Here is a 22,306-nt window from a genome sequence, read left to right as displayed (position 1 = left end):
GATTGTTAGTAACGGGAACTAATTAACTGCAATATATCTTGTTACGTCAACCTCCACCATCCATGGTAATTTTCATAGTAAATTCTTGATGAATTTGTCACGATGCGTCAACTGATTTAACTTTGTCCCTACCTATCGTCACACTACCTGTATCAATGACATCCCAGGTGAGGTCATCATTCCATTTTTTGCATTTAAAATACTGATATTTTCTTTTGAAGTATATGTTGTTTTGCACATCATATCTTTTTTTTTTATTTTTGAGTGAATACTAATTTTTAATCCAACTTGAAGAATTCCGCTCTTGGGGATATTTCAATCCAGGTGTAAAGCCTACGATAATCGTCATTCTCCGAAACTGCCCAATATCCGTAATTAATAGAAAAAATAGTTTGACATTTAATTAATTGCTGCATAGCCATTTTTTTTTTAATTTTGAACATAAAAGCGAGTGGGTTTCCATCAGATTATCTTTCAAGCACCGCTTGCCCGGATAATCGTTTTCTGCGTAAATAAAAGTACCTCCCTAATACTTGTTCCTTAATAATTTGAATGCTGTGAAGTGGAATACAATTAATTAAATCCTAGTTCCTCCTTACAAGTTGAATTGTTTATATATATAAATATCTATGGTTACTATATATAAAATATATCCTATAACTTTAGAATTATATATCCATACACGAAAATAAGGGTGGAAATACTTTTACATAGAATTTTCTGTTTGAATGGTGGGATATGACAGTGAAAGTATAAGGTACAAAGCCATAACACCATATTCAAGAACAGCAATGCATAAGAGTTATCATAAGTAGTGTATTTTGTATGCAGTGTATTCTGTGCCGTCTATGGTACTATTCATGTCTATAGGCGACGGTTATAATTTTTTGTCACCTGGCCACTAGCTTGTTTGCCATTTTCCGTTGTATAATAAATAAATAATTACATTTTTTTTATCTGTGAATAATTAATATTTGATTAAATTATATAATATTTTGTTAGTAAAGAAAAATAGTAATAACAAATATCATTGGTATTTGGTAGTCATCTGCTGGGATACGTGTACGTCTGTCCCACTCAAGTTTCTACCGTGAAATAGTTGTAATTGCATAACTGGGTTTGGGTTAAAGAGCTTTACATATGGTTGTGAAATTACAGGATACGGAGGCGTATCCTTAGTACTTAGGAATGGCAACACATGAAATTGACGACACAGTATACTCTGTGATGTCTATAGGTGACGGTTACCACTTAACAAAAATCCCTTCCCCCTCTTCTAAAAGTCGTTAGATACTCGTACTTCTATAATTCACGCATACGGTTTTATAATTCATTAGTTGTTGCGGGCAAAAGCCAGTGCATTATAAAAGAAAAAAAGTTTCCAAGTCGATGGCTTTTTATTATCGGTGCTGAACTTCAGAATTGGCGAGAGTAATAAAGAATTTTAGGCACTTATCTGACGTAACTTCACTAACTGTAGATACATTTTTCAGAACACAAAATCTGTAAATCGTGAATATATCATGAGATTACCAAGTCAATATCTACCGCTGGCGAAGTTTATTTTTAAAATAAAAGTAAAATTGGTAGGAATACAGAGTTAAGATAATGTTAAAAGTTAAATAAGTATTAAATATAATTCATAATTTTCGATATAAAAGGTTCGTTATTTATAGAAATTCCATATAACAATGTTTGCTCGAAACTACAGAACGCATTTTGATAAAATTTTGTAAGTGTGCACAGTTTACTCCACCTTGAGAAATTTTATCCCGATAAGAAAGACCTAATTTTTTTTTATGGGTGAAAATGGAATGGTAACCTCGCCTGGGCTAACGGGATACGCTAGCGGAGCACCAGTGAAGGGTGATACATGAGAATGAAAACAGGCCAGTTAGCCCATCATGATGAATTCATCAGGAATTAACCATGATAGTTTCCAGGAGGAACCGCGAGGAGGTCGACCTGGTTGGGTATATTGCTAGCAATAGGATTCTTAGTCTCCATTACTAACAATCCCTTTCCCCCCAAATAGACCTAGTAGGTAATGATTTTTTTTTACGGATGATTATGGAATGATAACTTCTTAAAAATGGTAATGGTAAACACTGCTGGAGCACCAGTGTGGGATGATAGGTGAGGATGGATACAGGTTAGTTGGCTCATCTTGACGATTTCTCCAGGAATCAACCACGTTGGTTTTCAGAAGAGATCGCGTGGAAGTTGTCCTGATAGACTATTTTGCTAGTAAAAAGGTATTTCCCCATTATTACCCCATTACTAAGAATCCTTCCCACTCAGTAAGTAATGGTAAGAGTTAAACAACATTTGCAGGTTTTCTTAGGGAGCTAGTAATAATATAAATATTGTTGGCAGGTGTAGACAACATTAGGGAATTGTAATAAATATCATCTTCCGCATTTATTATAGAATCTTAAAAGAAGCAGATAAATCAATATGTACGTAGGGTGATCCTTGATTAGATAAAACGGCCTATAACGAAGTTATATTATGGAGTCGAAAATAGATGGCTTAGGACCGATTCGTTCTTATTTATATAATATTTGATGATTTGGAACAAGTCAGTGGTAAACAGGAAATCGTAAACAGGCGGAAATATTAAAAATCATAAACAACGATTTATATTATATCTATATAAAATAAACCATATATTTACAGGTAATAAAACTGTAACTAGATGATGTACATAGGAGATACTTAAGAAAAAACATATGAAAGGTCTTAATAAGAGCAATAAAAGCCAATTAAGTTATGTCGGTTTTTTTTTTACAACACAGGGGGCAAACGAGCAAGTGGCTCACCTGATGGTAAGTGACTACCGCCGCCCATGATCACCCACAACACCAGCGGCATTGCAGGTGTGCTGCCGACCTTTTAAAAAGGAATATACTCTTTTCTTGAAGGTTATGTTGTCGTATCGGTTCGGAAATACTGATGCTGGAAGTTGATTCCAAAGAATGGTTGTGCATGGATCGGTATTTTTGTTACGGTATTACATAAAAACTATTGCACCAAATTGGATGTAGTTGTGTTCCTCAAGTTGTAACTTACATTTTGGAACTAAAATACCACTTCTGTTTCTTTTATCGGTTTTCAACTGACGGGTGATAGCTAATTATCCCGGTCAGCAAACATATCCCGGTCGCGCGAACAAAGACGCGGATAGAAGCTAGTATCACTATATATTATATTTTAAAATTTCAAAGAGAGCCTTATAATCTTAAACAAACCAGCCTCTAGATGCGGCACCTGTTTCCGAGTATGATGGATGAGCCAGCCATTGCTGTATTCAACCACATTTTAGAAAACCCGACGACCCGACTCACCACGTCGCGACCAATCTGGACATTACAGTGCAAATTACTTCCTTCAAGATACCCGATTACGTCAAAATACAGATATATTTTAAACTAGTGATCCGGTCCGGTTTCGAACGGGTAGATAGGATTTTCAAAAATAATCTAATGCCTATGTTTCTTGTTGATAGTGTAAATTTTCTATAGATGTTTTTTTTTAATGTCGGTTGAGTAGTTTTTGAGTTTATCCATTACATACAAACAATCAAATCTTTCCTTTTTATAATATTTAGTATAGATAAATCTGTTATGATTATTAGTGTTGTTGTCAGTTTTTAATTTATAACTATTTACTTTAATCATAATCTTCAATACATTACATTTATACTCACTGGTTTTACACGGAACTTCGCGTGACTGGTGTTATATGTAGATTGACCGGAATGAAATGTCTGTTTTTATCTCAAATACTACTGTATATCTAAAGTTTCATAACAATCTGTCGAGCCATTTATGCGCGTAACATAACTTATGTTTATATGTGTAATATTTTCTTGTAATTGTTCGTATTTATAATAAGATTACTACTAAAAGATAAATAAAAAAGAAACTGAAAAATATTGATTTGGCACATACAAAACAGTTACAACAGAAGCAATAAATAGTTATGTACTTAAATAAAAAATAAATGCAAAAATAATTATTATTAGAAATATACGCGACCAAAATCGTCACGTATAGCTAAATGTCTTAGGCATTTACACATATGCTTAGAATCAATCAATTAATCACAGTCTTCAAACCCTCGAGGAAGGGTGATGGGGGCCTCGGAGTATTACCTTTTACCCCGACTTCACCTCCCAGGGCAACTACCCCGAGATACTAGATCTAAGCACACTTCAGTTCTTTTGATGTGCCGTGGTTTTTGTTTGATGGGTGAAAATGGTTATGGTAACCCCGCCTGCGCTAACGGGATACGCTGGCGGAGCACCAGAGAAGGTTGATAGATGAGAATGAAAATAGGCCAGCCCATCATGATGAATTCATCAGGAATTAACCATGATAGTTTCCAGGGGGAACCGCGAGGAGGTCGACCTGACTATATTGCTAGCAATGGGATTCTCAGTCTCCATTACTAACAATCCCTTCCCCCCAACAAGGTGTGCCGTGATTATCTATAGGTACATAATGCCTAGATGCTGTGTTAAAATGCAATGGGAGTAGTAGAAGGCGCCATCGATTAGACATATCAATACTTATTTAATAATAGTAATAATTGTGCAATATTTTGTATTGTGATATATATTCATGTAATTTAATATAGCTTAGTGATTTGTGTGTACACTAATTGACTGAATAAATAGATATAAATGAATATATAGTTATTACCCCTCTGATCAGGCATCCCGCGATTTCCACGTGTAGTATCTACTAGTTTAATTTTACGCATCCCGCGATTTGGCCGTGCTCACATTTTTTATATTTATTGACGTTGTTATCCCGCAATTTTTGTTTTGATAGATTGATATTGTTTCTCAGAATCTCGCTAGATGGCTAAATACTCGTACTGCTATTTGTTGTCAAAGCGATGTGAGAAAATGAAGCGGAAAAAAAATACGCAATCAGAGAGTTAATGGCAAATATGTATCGTAATTGTTTGGAGGAAACAATAAACAGTATCTACTGTTTATTGTGTCTGTCTGGAAAATCTGTGTCTATCTTATTTTCATTAATTATAATATTAGTAAGGATTTATAGAGTTTAAGTGATCGAGTTTATTATGAAATAATAATAACGGCAATTCAAGCTTTTATTCCGTAAAACAATAACTTCAGTCTTTGCAAAGTTAATATCAGAGTAACACGTGTGGGTGATCCCTATCGATTACAATTTTTTTTTTAATAAAATCAGTTCACGAGTTATTATACAAGGAACCTAAGGACGTATTAAGAAACATTTGAGATTGCTTCAAAATTAATTTATGTTTTGTGACGTTGCTTCGTACCGTGAAACTAGGAAATTCAATTTGGAAAACTAAGACAGTGAGGTTAGACGAAGATGGTTATAAAACTTTACGACGCAGCTCTGTCTAGTTAAGATTTCATTATTCTTGAATTTGACTTGGATATGAGAGTATAATGGAATTTGATATAGCTTATAATAGAAACAGACTGTACAAGAGTCGTTTCCATGGGTCTTTTACTTTGTCATACTCATCTTTCTGTCGTCAAACAGCTGTGCTTTTATGGTTCTGTTTTAGTTTAAAAAGTTATTATATAACATAAAAAGTTATTATATTCCATCATCTTCGTCATCGTCATCATCTTAGCCATTATCTGTCCATTGCTGGACATAGGCCTCCCCCATAAACTGCCATAAGAATCGGTCCTGAGCCACCTGCATCCACTGACTCCCTGCAATGTATTTGAGGTCGTCACTCCACCTAGTGTGTGGTCCTCCAACACTGCATTTGCCTATTTGTGGTTGCCATACAAGAACCTTTCTTCCCCATCGGTTGTGGGCTCTTCAAGCTATGCACAACGTCTTCCTCAGGAATGGCAACATATGAGGACTATTATGGGTATTACAGTACTCTCTGTGATTTCCATAAAGCTGTTCATGTATATAGACGACGATTATCACTTTCTATCACGTAAGCCGTCAATTGTTTTGCCATTTTCAGTTGCGACAAATATTACAAAACAATTCAATAAAATAAATAAACAGTATACTCTGTTATGTCCATGGTACTGCTCATGTCTATAGGCGACGGTTACCACTTTCCATCAGGTGGGCCGTCAGCTTCTTTGCCATTCTAAGTTGCATAAAAAACAATGTAAGTACTATAAAAATCCTCAACATGTATATTTAGATAATAATATCATCAATTTCAAAACTAATACAATTTTTATAGCGCTACATTTAACGTTAATGTTAAAAAATGTTAGGCTTGTTGAAGATCTAAATTTAAATTACGAATTTGCCATCAATTTAAATAGAAAGTAATAGTGGCCTATCAATGACAGTTTGATAATTACCAACGATTCTACGCCTACAGTCGGTATTCTGTCCTTGACTTGTCTCTTGAACTGAGTTTTGGGGTCCCAAATAGCAATTTATATGGTCCCGATGACTCTTGACATTATCCATCAAGGACAACTGTATCCCCTTTATCTAACTGCGGTAGAAACCAGAACAATATTTTAATCAGCGAAATAATCGAATAGGTATTAGTTGAACTTCAAAACGTATGTATTTAGTTAAAATCGATCGAGCAGACTACATTTTAGATTTTAGTCTAACTTTAAAATAGGTGTAAGACTTATTAAAATGGGTTGAGCAAGACATGAGGGGCAGTTTGACTTTTTAAAAAAGGTATATATTTATATAGGTATAGGTTTTAAAAATATAGGACTTTTTTATGCAACTTAAAATAGCAAACAAGCTGACGGCCCATCTAATCATCGTAATCGTCACCTATAGACATGAACTATGGACATTGTTTTGCCCATGATACCTTTCATGCGTTGTTATTCCAGAGAACTAAGGTGTTATTCCTCTGTACCCTGTAAATTCCCTGTCATATCCTGCATTCAAACCTACACAGCCATGCTAAATAAATTTCCTAGAATCTAGTTTTCTTTAATAATTATACCATTACTAGACTAATCGATTCCCTAATTCTCATTTCCACGTCGTTTCCTCTAGGAACTATCGTTGTTATTTTTTGATGAATTGTCGTAATGGACCAACGGACTTGCTTCATTCCTCACCTATTGTCCTTCTCTGGTTATCTAACTATATATAGATAACAGATAGATTGTCCACATTAACATAGCACCCCTCTCTAACTTTTTCCTCTATGCGTGTGATCAAGTACAGACATGGTACTCTGTTTTTGCATGGGAAAAACCGTCTTCAGTAGCGTCTCCATTTGAAACTGTGTAAATATTTTATTCAAACATTTTTAATTCTTTGGATTTTTGATTGGCATACTATGTTATCGTAGACCATCTATATACATACCACCTATACCATAGAGAAAAATAAAACGTAGCTTACAGATTCAAGAAAACATTTTGATTATGTGAAAATATGAATCACGATTACGACTGAACTCCGAGAATCTCGTTCAATATTGTTCTTTTACAATAAAAACTGGCAAAATGTAAGCTCTCACCTGAAATATGCTGCAACAAGCAGAAAAATATAAGAAAGGTTTCATAGAAATATCGGAAAATCTCACAAAGTATACGAGTATCTTTGTGAGCCCCCCATCTTCCCGATAAATATCTTGATCATAAAATATGCAAGGTTTTATAAAATTCCCACGGGAATTAAGAAAAGGGATTTCTTGCGGGCAAAGTCACGGGTGATACTTAATATTTCATAGTTGATAACACTCATCGTTCGTGTAGTTATGACTTGAATAGAATCTGTTTTCTTACATAAAGGAACTCCAATCGGTAAGTAATTTAAAAAGCTTTCTTATAAGAAAACTGTCATCAACGTAAACCAAAGTCCTTTGGAAAAAAACGTTACGTAATTCTTAGTAAGGATAGTGATTGATGTTCAGACGGCACAGGTACCTTTATAAAGAAATTCGTCTTACTATTTCTTGTTATTACGTATCTCTGTATTATGTATGTTCTTGCTGTGTCTCACGTTATACCCACCCACGAGTATTCTACCATATTTTATTTTGTGTCATTTCTTATTTAATTTTTTTTTTATTTTTATATTCTAATTTACGATATATCATCATCACTTTTTATCATCGCACCGTTCGCCATCGACAGGGAATTACATAATTCATCCTCATACGCTTGAACCTAGCGTGAATTTACTGAATACTGAGGAATAACACCTGACTCCTCAAGAATGGCAACGCAAGGGGGGTATCATGGGCGAAACAGTATACTCTACTATGTCCATGGTACTGCTCATGTCTATAGGCGACGGTTACCACTTTCCATCAGGTGGACTGTCAGCTTGATTGCCATTCTAAGTTGTATAAAAAAAAACCTAAATAGTCACGTACAGTGCAATTTCAGAGATTTTTTTTCCCACAAACGTTCAGGCTGTGGAATGCGCTCCCTGTTGAACTTTTTTCTAGACTTCTGTATAGGGTTCTTCAAAAGGGTTACTTCAGGGTAGGCAACGCGCACGTGATACTCTTAGTGTTGCAGGTGTCCATAGACTACAATGAACGTTTACCATCAGACGGGCTGTATGCTTGTTTGCTACATTAGTGGTATAAAAAAAATCATCGTCATTATATCAGTAGTTATCGAATCACTGTTGAATATAGGCCTCCCCATAGATTATCATAAGGAACCGGGCTGATGAGGCAGTATACCACTGAGGGATTTTGCCGGTAGTTTCCATGCTTTGGTAGACAGGTTGGTTACTGCAGTTTGGCTTTGGCGATATTTTAAGAAGAACGATCGTTAAGTTCCTTTAGTCGTCGCTTACGACTCCCACGGGAAAGAAAAGGGTAGCCCATTCTATGTCAGGACCACACGGCAAATTAATTTAATTTATTATATATCTGTAAGCGTAATTGAGCGATATTCATCCAATATTAATAACCGATATTAAAGAGGAACTTGGTATAAAAATCCTCTGTTTGGTATTCTCTGTCCCATCATATTTTTGCCGTAACTGTGTTTGCATGACTGTCAGTTTGAAGTTTATATCTCACACATAACAATCGCCATGTGCCTCGTCATAGAATGGGCCACCCTTTCCTTTTCCGTGGGTGTTGCAAGAGGCGACTATAAGAGGGCGAGGAATGGGTAGCAACATCCCACTTAAAAGGCCTAAATGCGGATGCAAACCCGCCTACCAAGTATGGCAACTACTGGCAAACTGGGGAAGGCTTACCGTCCAGCAGTGGACAGTTAACGGCTGAAATAATAATAATAACAACAAAAAATATAGCAATGGGATATTACAGGGTATAGAGGCATAAAATACGTGTATTCTATGATATCCGTAGAGCTGTTAAAATTTATAGGCGACGGTTATCACTTTTCATCGGTGGGCCGTCAGCTTGTTTGGCATTCTAAATATAATAAAAAAAAAAACAATAAAATTTTTGTACGAAAGTGATTCGACGACTTTTCAATGAGAATCGGTATCTCCCAAGAGAAGATTTAATTGCAATTTAAGTAATAGTATTATTTCATCAAGTTTCAACAATGGAGTCCCTAAATATCGTGGTTTTCGTTATGGGACTTGGGTTTCAGAAATAGTTCACATAATAGGGGACTAGTGCGTAATGTACGAAGATTTACGTTACGACTGCGTTTATGTTTATGTCTATAAGTTTAAGTGAATGAAAATGTGAGTTTCCGCAACCATTTGTTGAAGTTGCAGTGTATTTTTCAATACAAATTATCTACGTAAACGCTGACGGCGTAAGAACAATAAATCTGTGGCGAACTCACGCTTCAGAATCTGCTTAAACAGCATTGCCCGAAAAAAGATAAACAAGTGGAAATGCAATGAATAGTATACTCGTAAAAGTGAACGAATCATTAAAAACATGGAGTCGAGACAAAAAAAGATTCCTTGAAACTTTCAAATTAAATATCAATTAAGTTTGAGAAGAAAGTAGAGACTTAAAACATTTCAATCTTTATCGTTTCAAATGTGCCAAACTAAATTTAAAAAGGACGAAATATGAGTTCGTGTTAAAGATACGTGAATCTCGATTTATCTATAGACAATATATAATCTACGAGCAGAATCAAATACTTAGCGTAAATAATGAAACTCCTTGTCTAGACGTTGTATTTTTAGGTAGATATCATTTATGAAAAGATACGTTTACATAACATAGACAAAATATATTACACTTAATTTAGCATAGACTTCAAATTTATATATTCAAAATGTTTAATTCTTCAATTTTAATATATTCGTCGATTGCGTTCCAGTTTCTCGTAGTCGTAGTTTCTGATTGTATGTATGTGTACCTTTTGTTTGACGTGTTTGTATGTCTGTTTATGGCATCGTGGCTCGTAAACGAATTGACCGATTGTAATGCGTCTTTTTGTTTGAAATTGGACGTGATCGAAATGGTTCTTAGCTACAATTACTGAAGATCTGTTCAGGCGTTTAAAGTTCATCGGATCTTTTTATAGGTTTGTTCGTATCGGACTTTTTTTTATATTTTTAATGAATTTATATACATGTATTAAAAAATAGACATATAGTCTGTTTCGACAGATATTAATAAAAAAGTAACCAAGTGTTTTTATCGTAATTATAACGATCATACCTAAATTAAATTAATAATTAATTTTAATATTTAATCAATAGTTTTTTTGTTGGTACTACTCTATTGGATTTCAGTAGACTGTCTTATATTGTTATTTAGTTAAGTTATTGTTGAATTAGGATGAGTTAGTTATTCGTTTATTCACATTTTCAACAAACTACTTTTCTGGTCCCGGCATAGAATAGGCCACCGCTTCTTTGCTCGCAGGTGTTTTAAGGGGGTGACTAAGGGGACTTAATGGTCAAAGGTAACAGCGTGTCTCTTAAAACATTACCAAGGACTGACTACAGTTGCCAACCTGCCGATCAGCAGTGGACAGTTAACGGCTTATATATATGACGATAGTTTTCTGAATGAATTTATATAACAAATTCTATTCTACTATTATTGAAAGCCTTACCTAGATTTTGATCTAAATATAGACGGAGAGGTCAGCCGAAGAATCCAAATAAGTTAGCAGCCTTCGGGGAAACTGCGGCACAATTTCGCATCAGAAATACCTTAAAGTTTGAAGTCGAAAATCTTTTATAATTAGTGCGTGTTACCAGTGACTTACGGAATTGAAGATCGTGATCGGTGTTGAGAAGTGTCTGCTGGCGCTGAGAAAGAAGGGGAACCAATTTGTACTTACGGAATTGAAATGTGGTCTTATGTCTAATGATGAAGCCTAGCGTCGCTCTGAGAGCTAATAAATGACAGATAAAAACCGAAATGAGGATTTATATGCAGAGAAATTAAAGTGAAAGCAATACAAAGAGCTTGCAAAATATTCCCGTAAAATAAACACAGTGTATTTTCTTTTATTAGAGGGGAAGAGGAGATTTATTAATAATGGGGCATTAGGTAAGGTCTCTCTCCATGGAATGTTGATTCCTATTGAAGTCGTCCCGATGAACCCTCTAACCTGATTTAATCTTCACCTGATGCCCATCACTGGTACCCCACCAGCGTATATTGGTAGCGTAGGCTTCATTCCATTATTATAACTTTAAAAATGCCCTACAGCACTCCGGCACTATATCATATGATTTTACTGACACAATATAATTGCAGATCAAAATATGAATTATAATTTTTTTTTATTTATGCAACTTGGAATGGCAAACAAGCTGACGACCCTTATGAAAAGTGGTAACCGTCGCCTATAGACATGAGCAGTACCATGGACATAACAGAGTATATCGTTTCACCCATGATACCTTCCATGCGTTTCCATTCTTGAGGACTTAGGAGTTCCTCTGTACCCTACAAATTCATCTATAGTCTTAAATGGTTTTAGGTTTTACCATTAATAGTTTATACAACTGTTATTTTTTTATTTTATTGAATTACCTCTACATATGAGTACGTATATATATATATATATATATATATATATATATATATATATATATATAAATAACTATAAATTAGAACAGATTCAATTCTAATTTAATTACTGTATGTCAAAGGAATCAAAGGTACTAATTAATTCAGTAAACATCTAATTAGCAGAAATTTATTGCTAAGCGTATTGTTTAAGTATATTGTAGCAATACGTACTAGGTATCTTTGATGTATGTAGATGCCTTAATTAAAAGTACCTATAGGATAACATAGATGACAATAAACAAAGACAAATAATTGTCTATATATCAGATTTCATAATTTCTGAATATTTTTACAGTTAAAAGGAATAGAACGTATTCTTTTAAAAAAGGAGGATGTATTAATTCAGCTGTATACTTTTATGCTTGTCTTGTCAGAACTCCGTCATATATAAACGGATTTGAAAAATTCTGTTTTATCAGAAACAATATACTTTCAAATGGATTCCATAGAAATTTTATCAAAATTAGTAGTTTAGTTTTTAAATTAGGATAACTGGTTTTTGCCACGATTTAAAAAGGTGTGTTTTTCTTCGCGGAACAAAATCTTATTACTAGTTTATTAATTATTATCACTTAGATAATTTACAAAGTTTCTTTATTATAACAGTAATTAATTAATTAATTAATTAATAGAGACTACAGCATGGGGTTCTTCAAAAGGAGGAAAAGAGGTTTCTTCAGGGTCGGCACCGCACGCATAATACCTCTGGTATTGCAGGTGTTCATAAGCTACGGTAACCACTTACCATCAGGTGGGCCGTATGCTTGTTTGCCACCTTAGTGATATAACAAAACACAGGTTTATTACAAAAAAAATCTGTGTAAATAATCGTAAAATATCAGTATTATAAGTGACCAGTCAACGAACCTCTAGGAGCACTACTCGGGACATCCAAGTCCAAGGCCATTTAGAAAATTTGTATTTTTGCTATTTAATATTTTATTGTACACACTAATTATACATAAAAATATGACAGAGTTAATCAAATGTAAAGACGAGCTTAACTCGAAAAGAGTTCTCTTTCAGTAAACCCAAAGTGGAAAGGAGCATCAAGGTAGGAGGATAGAGCGGTGTACAACATTGTGAAAATTTTCAAACTAACTAGACTAGTATGTGCCACTAACAGAGGACTTTGGTTAAGTTTTAAGAGGACCTCTGCTGGCCATCCCTTGACCATTTGACCATCCTTTGTCGCCTCTTACAACACTTACGGGAATAGAAGAGGTGGTTTCTGTATCGAAACTACACGGCGAATTGGGTTATTGTTACTAATTTATACTTAAAAAACTCAGGATTTGAATGTTTCGTACACAAAGAAACCATAATGTCATAGTTTAATATATATTGTATTTATATTCATTCGCATAGGAAAAGAACTGACGTAACTATATTAAATTTACTATTGGGACAACGTGACGCGATTCCAGGTAAATAGTATCTACATATGTTACCTGATTTTTATTGCCGACGTTTTGACGTGGATGCAACCCACGCGCGTCGCTCGCGTTAAGTCCCGATCGTAAATTTAAAATGTGTGTAAACGAAGCGAAAGTAAGATATAATTAGTTTATACTATTTGATTTAACCTATGTTATTTTACTGAGGCTGAGGTATGGGCAGCAGCGTCCCTCTTATAACATTAACAAAGCTTAACTGCGGTTACTGGTCTGCCTGCCAAAAATGGCAACTACTGACAAAACCTCCCACGGGGAAGGCCTATGTTCAGCAGTGGACAGTTGAAGGCTGATCTGATGATGATGATCTCATTGCTGGACTTTATCATTTCTTTCCAAGACTTCCTTTTGTGTACCACCAGTACTGTAATCTTATTCTGTAACGTGAAACTTGATTTTCACTGACGGATCCCCGAGTGATTTACATTTGGTATTTTGTAAACAAGTAAGATCGATGACAGCGCCATTTCGTTAAGGTGGCGGCGTAGTGAACTGGGGTAAGTGTGGTACTTTTTCTTAGAAACTCACTTTGGTTTTTGAATAACAATTCACAACATTTGTCATTGCCCAAGTTTATAGACTATATAAATGTAGGTGAATTAAAAGTGAAAATAAAGTGATATTGTACAGAATAGTTGCTGGCCATTATCCCATCACATATAGGGCTGGTTTGGGCGAAATTATTCATCTATTATTTATTTATTCTCTTTGTTGCACCAATATACAATAACAGTTAAACTATTCAAGTGAAATACAGTAACATAAATTACTGATTAAAATATATACATAAAGGACAAAAGGGCTAAATATAGCAGAAGTGGATAGGTGGCGCAATAGTGAATTAATATTTTTTACATGCATAAAATACAAAAAATATCATCATCATATCATATATGGTAGCATACATGCAATGATAAACATTTGTATTGGAATGTCTTGTAATTGCATATCTGCATTGTACTTTTCTATTTTTGCGCAAACTAATTTTGTACTTTACTTTTAGAATAATAAGAAACCTGTTATTAGCCTTAATATTTTAAATACTAATATGTAAATCTTAACTGTAACGCTGTTAGTCTCCAATAAATTAATAAATATATATAAGGAAGTATATATACATACAAGGAAGTATAACAAATCGAGTAAAATATTATTGAAGAAAGGAAAAGAGTAACTACAGTGAAAGAAAATGTGATTTGACATGTATCATTTATGGGCACCCACTGGGTGATCATACTAATTTTATACGATATTATAGTTTATTGACATGTTCTTTATATATCCACAGCATTAAAATGAAACATTCCAATCATGTACTTCCTTGTTTGGTAATATAATGAAAATTGTTGGCATAACGATCATCGTTTCCATCAAATTCTTTTACGTTATACTGTTTTTTTTTTTTATATATACACATTTTCTTTGCCAGTTACCTAAATAACTCCCCTTATCTGTTCATAATATTTTCTCAATGAACATAATTCGATATCAATTTGTTAACAATAAGAGAAATTAGTTGAGATGAGTTAGATTCAGTAGATTTCAGATGTATTTTTATTCAACATATCAAAGAATAATATTTGTTTAATATATTTTTTTTTGTTATTATAGTATTTTTTTTAGAGATTAATATTGTAGATAATAGAGTAATAACAGTTTCAGTTTATCCATATGAAGAAAGACAGAAGTATAATGTCATGCAGTTAGTTCACCAGAGGGAGAATTTGTACAAAAGTCGTTTGCTTGGGCATCTCTGTCCCATTCGTGTTTCTACCGTTAAACAGTTGTGTTTGCTGTTGTTGTAACTGTTTTTCAGTTTGAAGGGTGGGATATGGAAGTGAAGTTACAGGGTACAGAAGAATAATACCCGAGTCCTCAGGAATGGCAACGCATGGGGGGTACCATGGGTGAAAGAGTATACTTTGTTATGTCCATGATACCGCTCATGTCTATAAGCGACGGCTATCACTTTCCATGAGGTGGGCCGTTAGCATATTTGCAATTCTAAGTTGCATAAAAAAAGTTAAATTTTCTGTAAAGGATTAACCTTACCGCTTTAGTCTTACCGCTTGCAATATACACTATCAAGTCGACCTCCACATGGTACTCTTTGGATACCATCATGATTAAATAGGTACATGTAAATCATCAGTATACCCATTGTAACGACAATGGGTATACTGATCTAAGTTCACCCTTCTCTCAATTATCATCCACTGGTTCTTCTCCAGCTTAAACGGATAGCGTAGGGATTACCACTTCTTCATCATTCATCACTCATTAGGAAACCTACGATATAATTAAATGCTTATATTTATAATTAGCTTACGCGCAGGCTTCAGAAGTAGGAAAAGCAGTACAACAAACAGACAGTGGTCTTGCTACATTGCTTTCTAGAAGTGTCTAGAAAGCAATGTAACTAAAATAAAATACATCAGTTTTTAATCACACTTTCAAGAAGATAGCAGTAACAACCAAGTTCGGTTTGGTGCAGTAATTTTTGCGCGATGCGGGAACGAACAAACAGATAGAGATAGTCAGACAGACGGACAGGCAGACAGAATTTCCAATAATAATCGTTCTATCTTCTATTAATCCTTTTAAAATTTTTTACATTAATTTTTTTTTTCAATCATCTTCCAGTTACAATTTTATTATATTAACAAGATAAGATCTATATCTACCTAATTTGAAAGTTTTTAATTGTGTGAAATCGATTCTTAAAATTGTTACTTTCTTCCACGAATTTCACTGGGGCTTTATTTTAATAATTAATTAAAGTTCTAATGTAAAGGAACATAATTGCAACAATTAATAAAGTGATTATGTACATATTAATAATTGTTTACTTACTAGTTGTAATCTGCGTATAACATAAAAAATTGGCGTAACGTAACGAGAAAAGTCAAAGCTATCTCTGAATAAGTGCAAAAGGCAAAGGCTAAATAAGAAGGTGACCCGTTCTATGCCGTGTGGTCCTGGCATAAAATGGGCTACCCTTTCCTTTCCCGTAGGTGTAGTAAGACGTGACTAAGGGAACTTAATGGCCATGGATGGGTAGCAGCGTTCCTCATAAAACATCACCAAAGTCTAACTGCAGCTGCTGGCTCGCCTGTCAAGCGTGACGACTACTGGTGAAACCTCCCTTATGGGGGAGACCTATGTTTAGCTGTGGACAGTTAACGACTGATATGATGATAATATGATAAAACTAAAAGAAATCTAACTGTAACCCGGGACTGTAACCGTATTAATTAAAATAAAACATATCCTGCGTCAGTCTAGCGTATGATCCATTAGATACGTACTAATTATAGTCCACCGGAAACATCCAAATATCTAAACATTGAAATATCTTTATAAGAGCAATCAGAGCCTACTTTTGAGAGAGAGGGAAGGATTGTTTTTTTTTATTAGGTGAAAACCTGTGTTATCGGCAAACATTGAGGGGCACCAGTGAGGGATAAGATGAAGATGAAGTAGGTCAGTTGGCCCATCGCACAATGGAAAATAGAGGTAGTTTTTTGATCAAAAATCAATAACTTTCTTGTTTCTAAAGACAGATTGGTAAAATTTTATATTTACAAAAAGTGGTATATAAGGCTTCAAATGAGAAATAATTTATGGATTTATCTTAATAATATATATATCAAATAGAAAATAATAAATTTAAAAAATGAATAATTTAATTTCTATATTCTTGTGTTATTATTTATAATACGAAAAGTAGTAATTATATTATTTAAAATATGATAAAATTAGTGTAAACAAAATAAAAGCATAAAGTAGTTAATTATTCAAATAATTACTTCACTTAAAAAAAAATTAAATAACGATCAGTAACATGAAAGTCTGGTACATTTTCCTTCATAGTTCCTTCAAAAGCGAAAAACACTTTTTAAAATTGCATTATTTATTATTAAACAGATTTCATCATATTTCTATTAATAAGCTAGTATAGTATTTTAAGAACGTATTACCTAAAAGTTAGAGGAAAGTGATATTTAAAGAAATTTCTATCTCAGCTTTTTCATTTGGTTCTAAATGTCACTTTGCAGCAACCTTACAAAAGAATAGTTTTTATTATACTTGACAAACTTAGAGATCTAAGTTAAATTCAATTACTTTCAAAGATCTAAGGTATCTTAATCAAGTTCTTCATATTTTTCTATATGTTTTTTTCTTTAATGCTGGTAATGTATGAAGGAGTATAAAGAAGGTTATGAAAAACATCTTTATTAGTAAGTAACTGCTCTTGAAGATTTTCTAACATGACGTAGGCGAATTTTTATAATGCTTCTTCTGAAAGTTAACCATTATAAAGCAAAGCAAAATGTGTTCTGATATTTTTTCCATAAATTAATTTAATTTTATAAGTATTCAAATATATTCTGGTGGGGGAAAGGGATTGTTAGTAATGGAGACTGAGAATCCCATTGCTAGCAATATACCCAACCAGGTCGACCTCCTCGCGGTTCTCCCTAGAAACTATCATGGTTAATTCTTGATGAATTCATCATGATGGGCTAACTGGCCTGTTTTCATTCTCATCTATCACCCTTCACTGGTGCTCTGCAAGCGTATACCGTTAGCGTAGGTAGCGTACCATACCATTTTCAGCCATAAAAAAAAACATATATTCTGGTAACTTCAATATTGTAATTACCCAGTTTTTCAGTGTCAATCAATCATTAATAAATGTATCAACTTATTATATACCTTTTTGAGAATGAGGGTGGTGTAAATTTTGTAGATTACATTGTCACCACAAACAGAGTTTATAAAAAAAAGAATAACCTGTATCTATGAATAATTGATACAATGAAAATGGAAAAACACTTTACTGATATTATTTACATTTAAATACACTATAGTGCGATCTTCTGCATTATGCACTCAACATATATTTTCCTCAATAACTTGGGAAACTGCAAATATCCGCAGCAAATGTTTATGAATGTTATTCATAGATACCTAGGCTACAAACTTACACTAAATATAAAGTATGTGAAAAACTATTAAAACTGGATGAATACAAATAATTATAATTTTCTTTTATTAAATTGTTTAATTTATTAATATAAAAACAGAATAACATTATTAAAAACATATAGATATTTTAAATTTCCTATAAAACGAGCTTTTCAGAAACATATAACACTTCATACTTTCGTACAAAGTAATTTATAAAACGTAAACTTTAAGACCATGAAATTAATAGGGTGGAAATTACCTCGGAAGAATAACACAAACATTGTGGCATTAAAACATATATTAATTGTGTAAAATGTTTACATTGTAGTAAAATTTAACTATTGAACTATCAAATAAAATTAAAGAAATGTAAAGTAAAAACTACTTCGGTAAAACCATTTTTGGTTGATATTTTGCTGTTATTTTCCATAGTGAATTGTTACGAATTTAATAATTTATTAACCAAGATATCGCCACGATATATAAATATTGCGGTGTGTGCTCCAACATAGAATGGGTCACCCCATTCCTTTCTCGTGGGTGTAGTAAGAGGCGACTAAGGGAGGGCGAAGGATGGGCAGCGGCGTCCCTCTTAAAACATTTCTAAAAGCTCAACTGCGGTTATTAACCCGCCTGCAAGCGTGGCAACTACTTTTTTTATGGGTGAAAATGATATGGTAACCCTGCCTGCGCTAACGGGATACGCTGGCGGAGCACCAGTGAAGGGTGATAGATGAGAATGAAAACAGGCCAGTTAGCCCATCATGATGAATTCATCAGGAATTAATCATGATAGTTTCCAGAGGAAACCACGTGGAGGTCGACCTGACAAGGCATATTGCTAGTAATGGGGCTATTTAACCCCATTACTAATAATCCCTTTCCCCCCGCGTAGCAACTACTAGCCAAAGTCTCCTTATGGGGAAGGCTTATGTCCGGCAGTGGACAGTTAACGGTAATAATTACCGTTGGTGGTAATTAGACCCATTTACTAACAATCCCTTTTGGGGGAAGGATTGTTAGTAATATGTACATAACAGGTCAACATAGAAACCATTGTGATTAATTCCTAGTGAATTCGCCACGATGGGCTAATTGACCTGTTTCATCCCCAACTATCATCCTTCATTGGTGTCTGGCCACAAAACAGCCTACGTTATTAATGGATAAAAATAAAATAATAACCCTACCTGCGCTATATGTATTTACTAGCGAAGCATCAGTGAGGGATGAAAGGTGAGGCTGAAATGGTTCAGATCAGTATACGCTTGCAGAGAACCAATAAGTGGTGATAAGCAAGAATGAAATGTGTCAGTTGACTCACGTCAAAAATTTAACAATAATTAACTTTGTGACGTGAATAAAAAATATACCTTATATTTTTAGCAATGGGGTCGTTATTCCCCATTAATAATAATCTTTTTTCTTCCCACACGAGTTCTACTGCTGACTTAATTTTCTTCCAATGGAGGGTGTATTATTTCAAAATTTGTCAAATTTTTGTTACAGTACTAGGAATTTGCAATAAAAATGTATCTTTAAATTTCTCTTTATAAAATAGGTCACGATTTCACAAATAGATAGCACGTGAGACACGTTCCTTTAACATAATACACCTGTATCCGAATACTGTCTGCATTATATAATATTTATTCATACAGACTACACGATATAATATTAAAATAATGAAATTGCGTTCCATAAGAAACGACTTCAAATATGGAAAAACCAGTTATTTTGATTTAAAAACTAAACTATTAAACCAATTTTGATAACATTTCTATAGGACCAATCTGTACTTATATTCTAATAGAAACAAAAGAATTTTCCAAATCGTTTACGACTAACGGAGTTATAAGGTAACAAACAAAACAAATACAACCAAATTAAGAACTTCCTACTTTTTGAAGTCGGTTGATAACTGCACCAAAATGTGAAATATTTTTATTTATTTGTGCATTTTTAAATGAATTTAAAAAGTTCAAAGATGTATTGTGGGATTTGGGATTTTTGGAAACAGTCAAGCGTTATTCAAGGTTAGCTGGCGACAGCTTGAAACAAAAAGGTATTTCAAAATATTCTGAAACTTTTTACTGATATTATAAACGCATCAGTAGCTTCATAAACAGTATGTTGTTGTTATCCCCATCGCTGTAACAAAAAAGTCTTACTTTATTTACGAAATAAATAAATATTTGTTATAACAAATATTTATTTATTTCGTTGAATCTCAGTCGTGCATGTATAATATAAACATTGAATTAAAAAAAAAAGAATATACGAGAAAAACATTTATACATGTTATTTAAAGAATAACGTTTATAATAAAATTCCTTATACCTGTATAAAGTTGCATATAGCTATTTTTTGTTAATATTTTAAATTCTGTCCTCAAGAATATGACTGAGAGCATTTAATTTGGTGTTGTAGTTTTTGTTTGATATCGGAATAACAAACATATATGTAACACACAGACAGATAAAAAAACACTTTTAAATGTTTTAGCTTTCATTGCTCTTATTAAGATAGATACAATAAAAAAAAAACTTTACTAGGCACAAAATTATATGTTCATACAAAATGTGTAATTACAAAAGCAGATTTGATTTTACGAAAAAAAAAAAACATTGAGTTCAATCACAATAAAACCATATATTATAATTTAAAAACTAAACTTAACTGATTTTGTAAAAAATAGCTATAACTATTTTTACAAAATTGGAACGGACGAATCTGAAATTAATTAAAAAAATAGAATATTCCAAATTAGTTTATAAATTACGGAGTTCTAAGGTAACAAACATAAAAATAAATTGCAACCGATTTGATTTTTGATTAAGGACTTATTACTTTGTTTACAGATGGTTGAAAATAAAAGACAATCTATAAGATGCAAAAAGGGGGCCTTTTTAAAGTTTTCTTAAATATTTCCTATGTACGTACAAACATCCTCTAATTACAATTTTATTATCTATATATAGATTAGTATGAAGCTACTCGTATATTGCCGTTCGTAACTTAATTACATGTTGTTTCAGGGCTCCCCAACGACCTGTCGGTGTATTGGCACCAATACCCTTACAGTTTGGGCATGGTGTTCTGCAAATTAAGGGCCCTTATATCAGAAGCGTAAGTATCCCATAATTACCTATAAGTATCGTTTCGGCACTCCACAAACAATTAATTGAAGAAACATCTCATTTATAGAAGTTGATGTAAAACAGTTACTATGTATAACGATAAGTTAAGATTTTGTTTATTTGTGTAAGCTTTATTGTACATTTATATTTGAAAAAAAAAGGTCACAAAGAGAAAAAAATAGACAAAGTATATAAGTGGATTTATTGTTTGAAGGGATTACTTCCACTCAACTTTAAGAACAAGAAAAGTGAAATTATCGACATAACATAAAATGTAAGTTATGCAACATAAAATACATTTTCAATCGACTTAAAAAAAAGTGACGTCATAATTCTGTCAGTTGAAAATCGACTTGGAAAATTCTTTTTTATCTAAAAATATATACTTACAGATTGCTCCATAGATATTTAAATTTGTCAAAATCAATTCTGTAGTTTGGTTTTTCAATAGACATAGCTGGTTTTGTCACAACTGAAGTAGATTTTTTGTGGAACGCAATCGAAATTATATATTTTGGTTTAAAAAAAAATGTACTTTAATCGCAACAAAATTTGTATAGGTTTATCGCAAGGGCAATCTGTAACAAATAAATAAATAATTATCAAATATAAAATACAGTATTCGGTATTTTTATTATATTTTTACAAAATAAAATGAACGCGAATTGAGAGTGTATTACGATCTTGTGATATTTCTCAAAAGTATTATAATATTGGCAGGAGGCCTGACAATATAAATTCTTAAATACATTAATTTTATGA

The 22,306-nt window shown here is 33.2% G+C and overlaps 1 protein-coding gene across 1 annotated transcript in view; it reads left to right on the top strand.

Moving 5' to 3' along the window:
• LOC113517755 (neuropeptides capa receptor-like) overlaps positions 1-22,306 on the top strand; it is a 174,515-nt gene that overhangs the window by 13,894 nt on the left and 138,315 nt on the right. Inside the window, exon 2 of the mRNA XM_052893839.1 lies at positions 21,443-21,533. Coding sequence (XP_052749799.1) covers positions 21,443-21,533 — 91 coding nt within the window. The remainder of the gene's footprint in view (positions 1-21,442; positions 21,534-22,306) is intronic.

The sequence above is a fragment of the Galleria mellonella genome, unplaced genomic scaffold (genome assembly GCF_026898425.1).
Source record: "Galleria mellonella isolate WM207_F2 unplaced genomic scaffold, CSIRO_AGI_GalMel_v1 utg184, whole genome shotgun sequence".
Taxonomy (NCBI): domain Eukaryota; kingdom Metazoa; phylum Arthropoda; class Insecta; order Lepidoptera; family Pyralidae; genus Galleria; species Galleria mellonella.
Note: the sequence above shows the minus strand (reverse complement) of the source record. Positions and strands in the feature narration are given on the sequence as shown.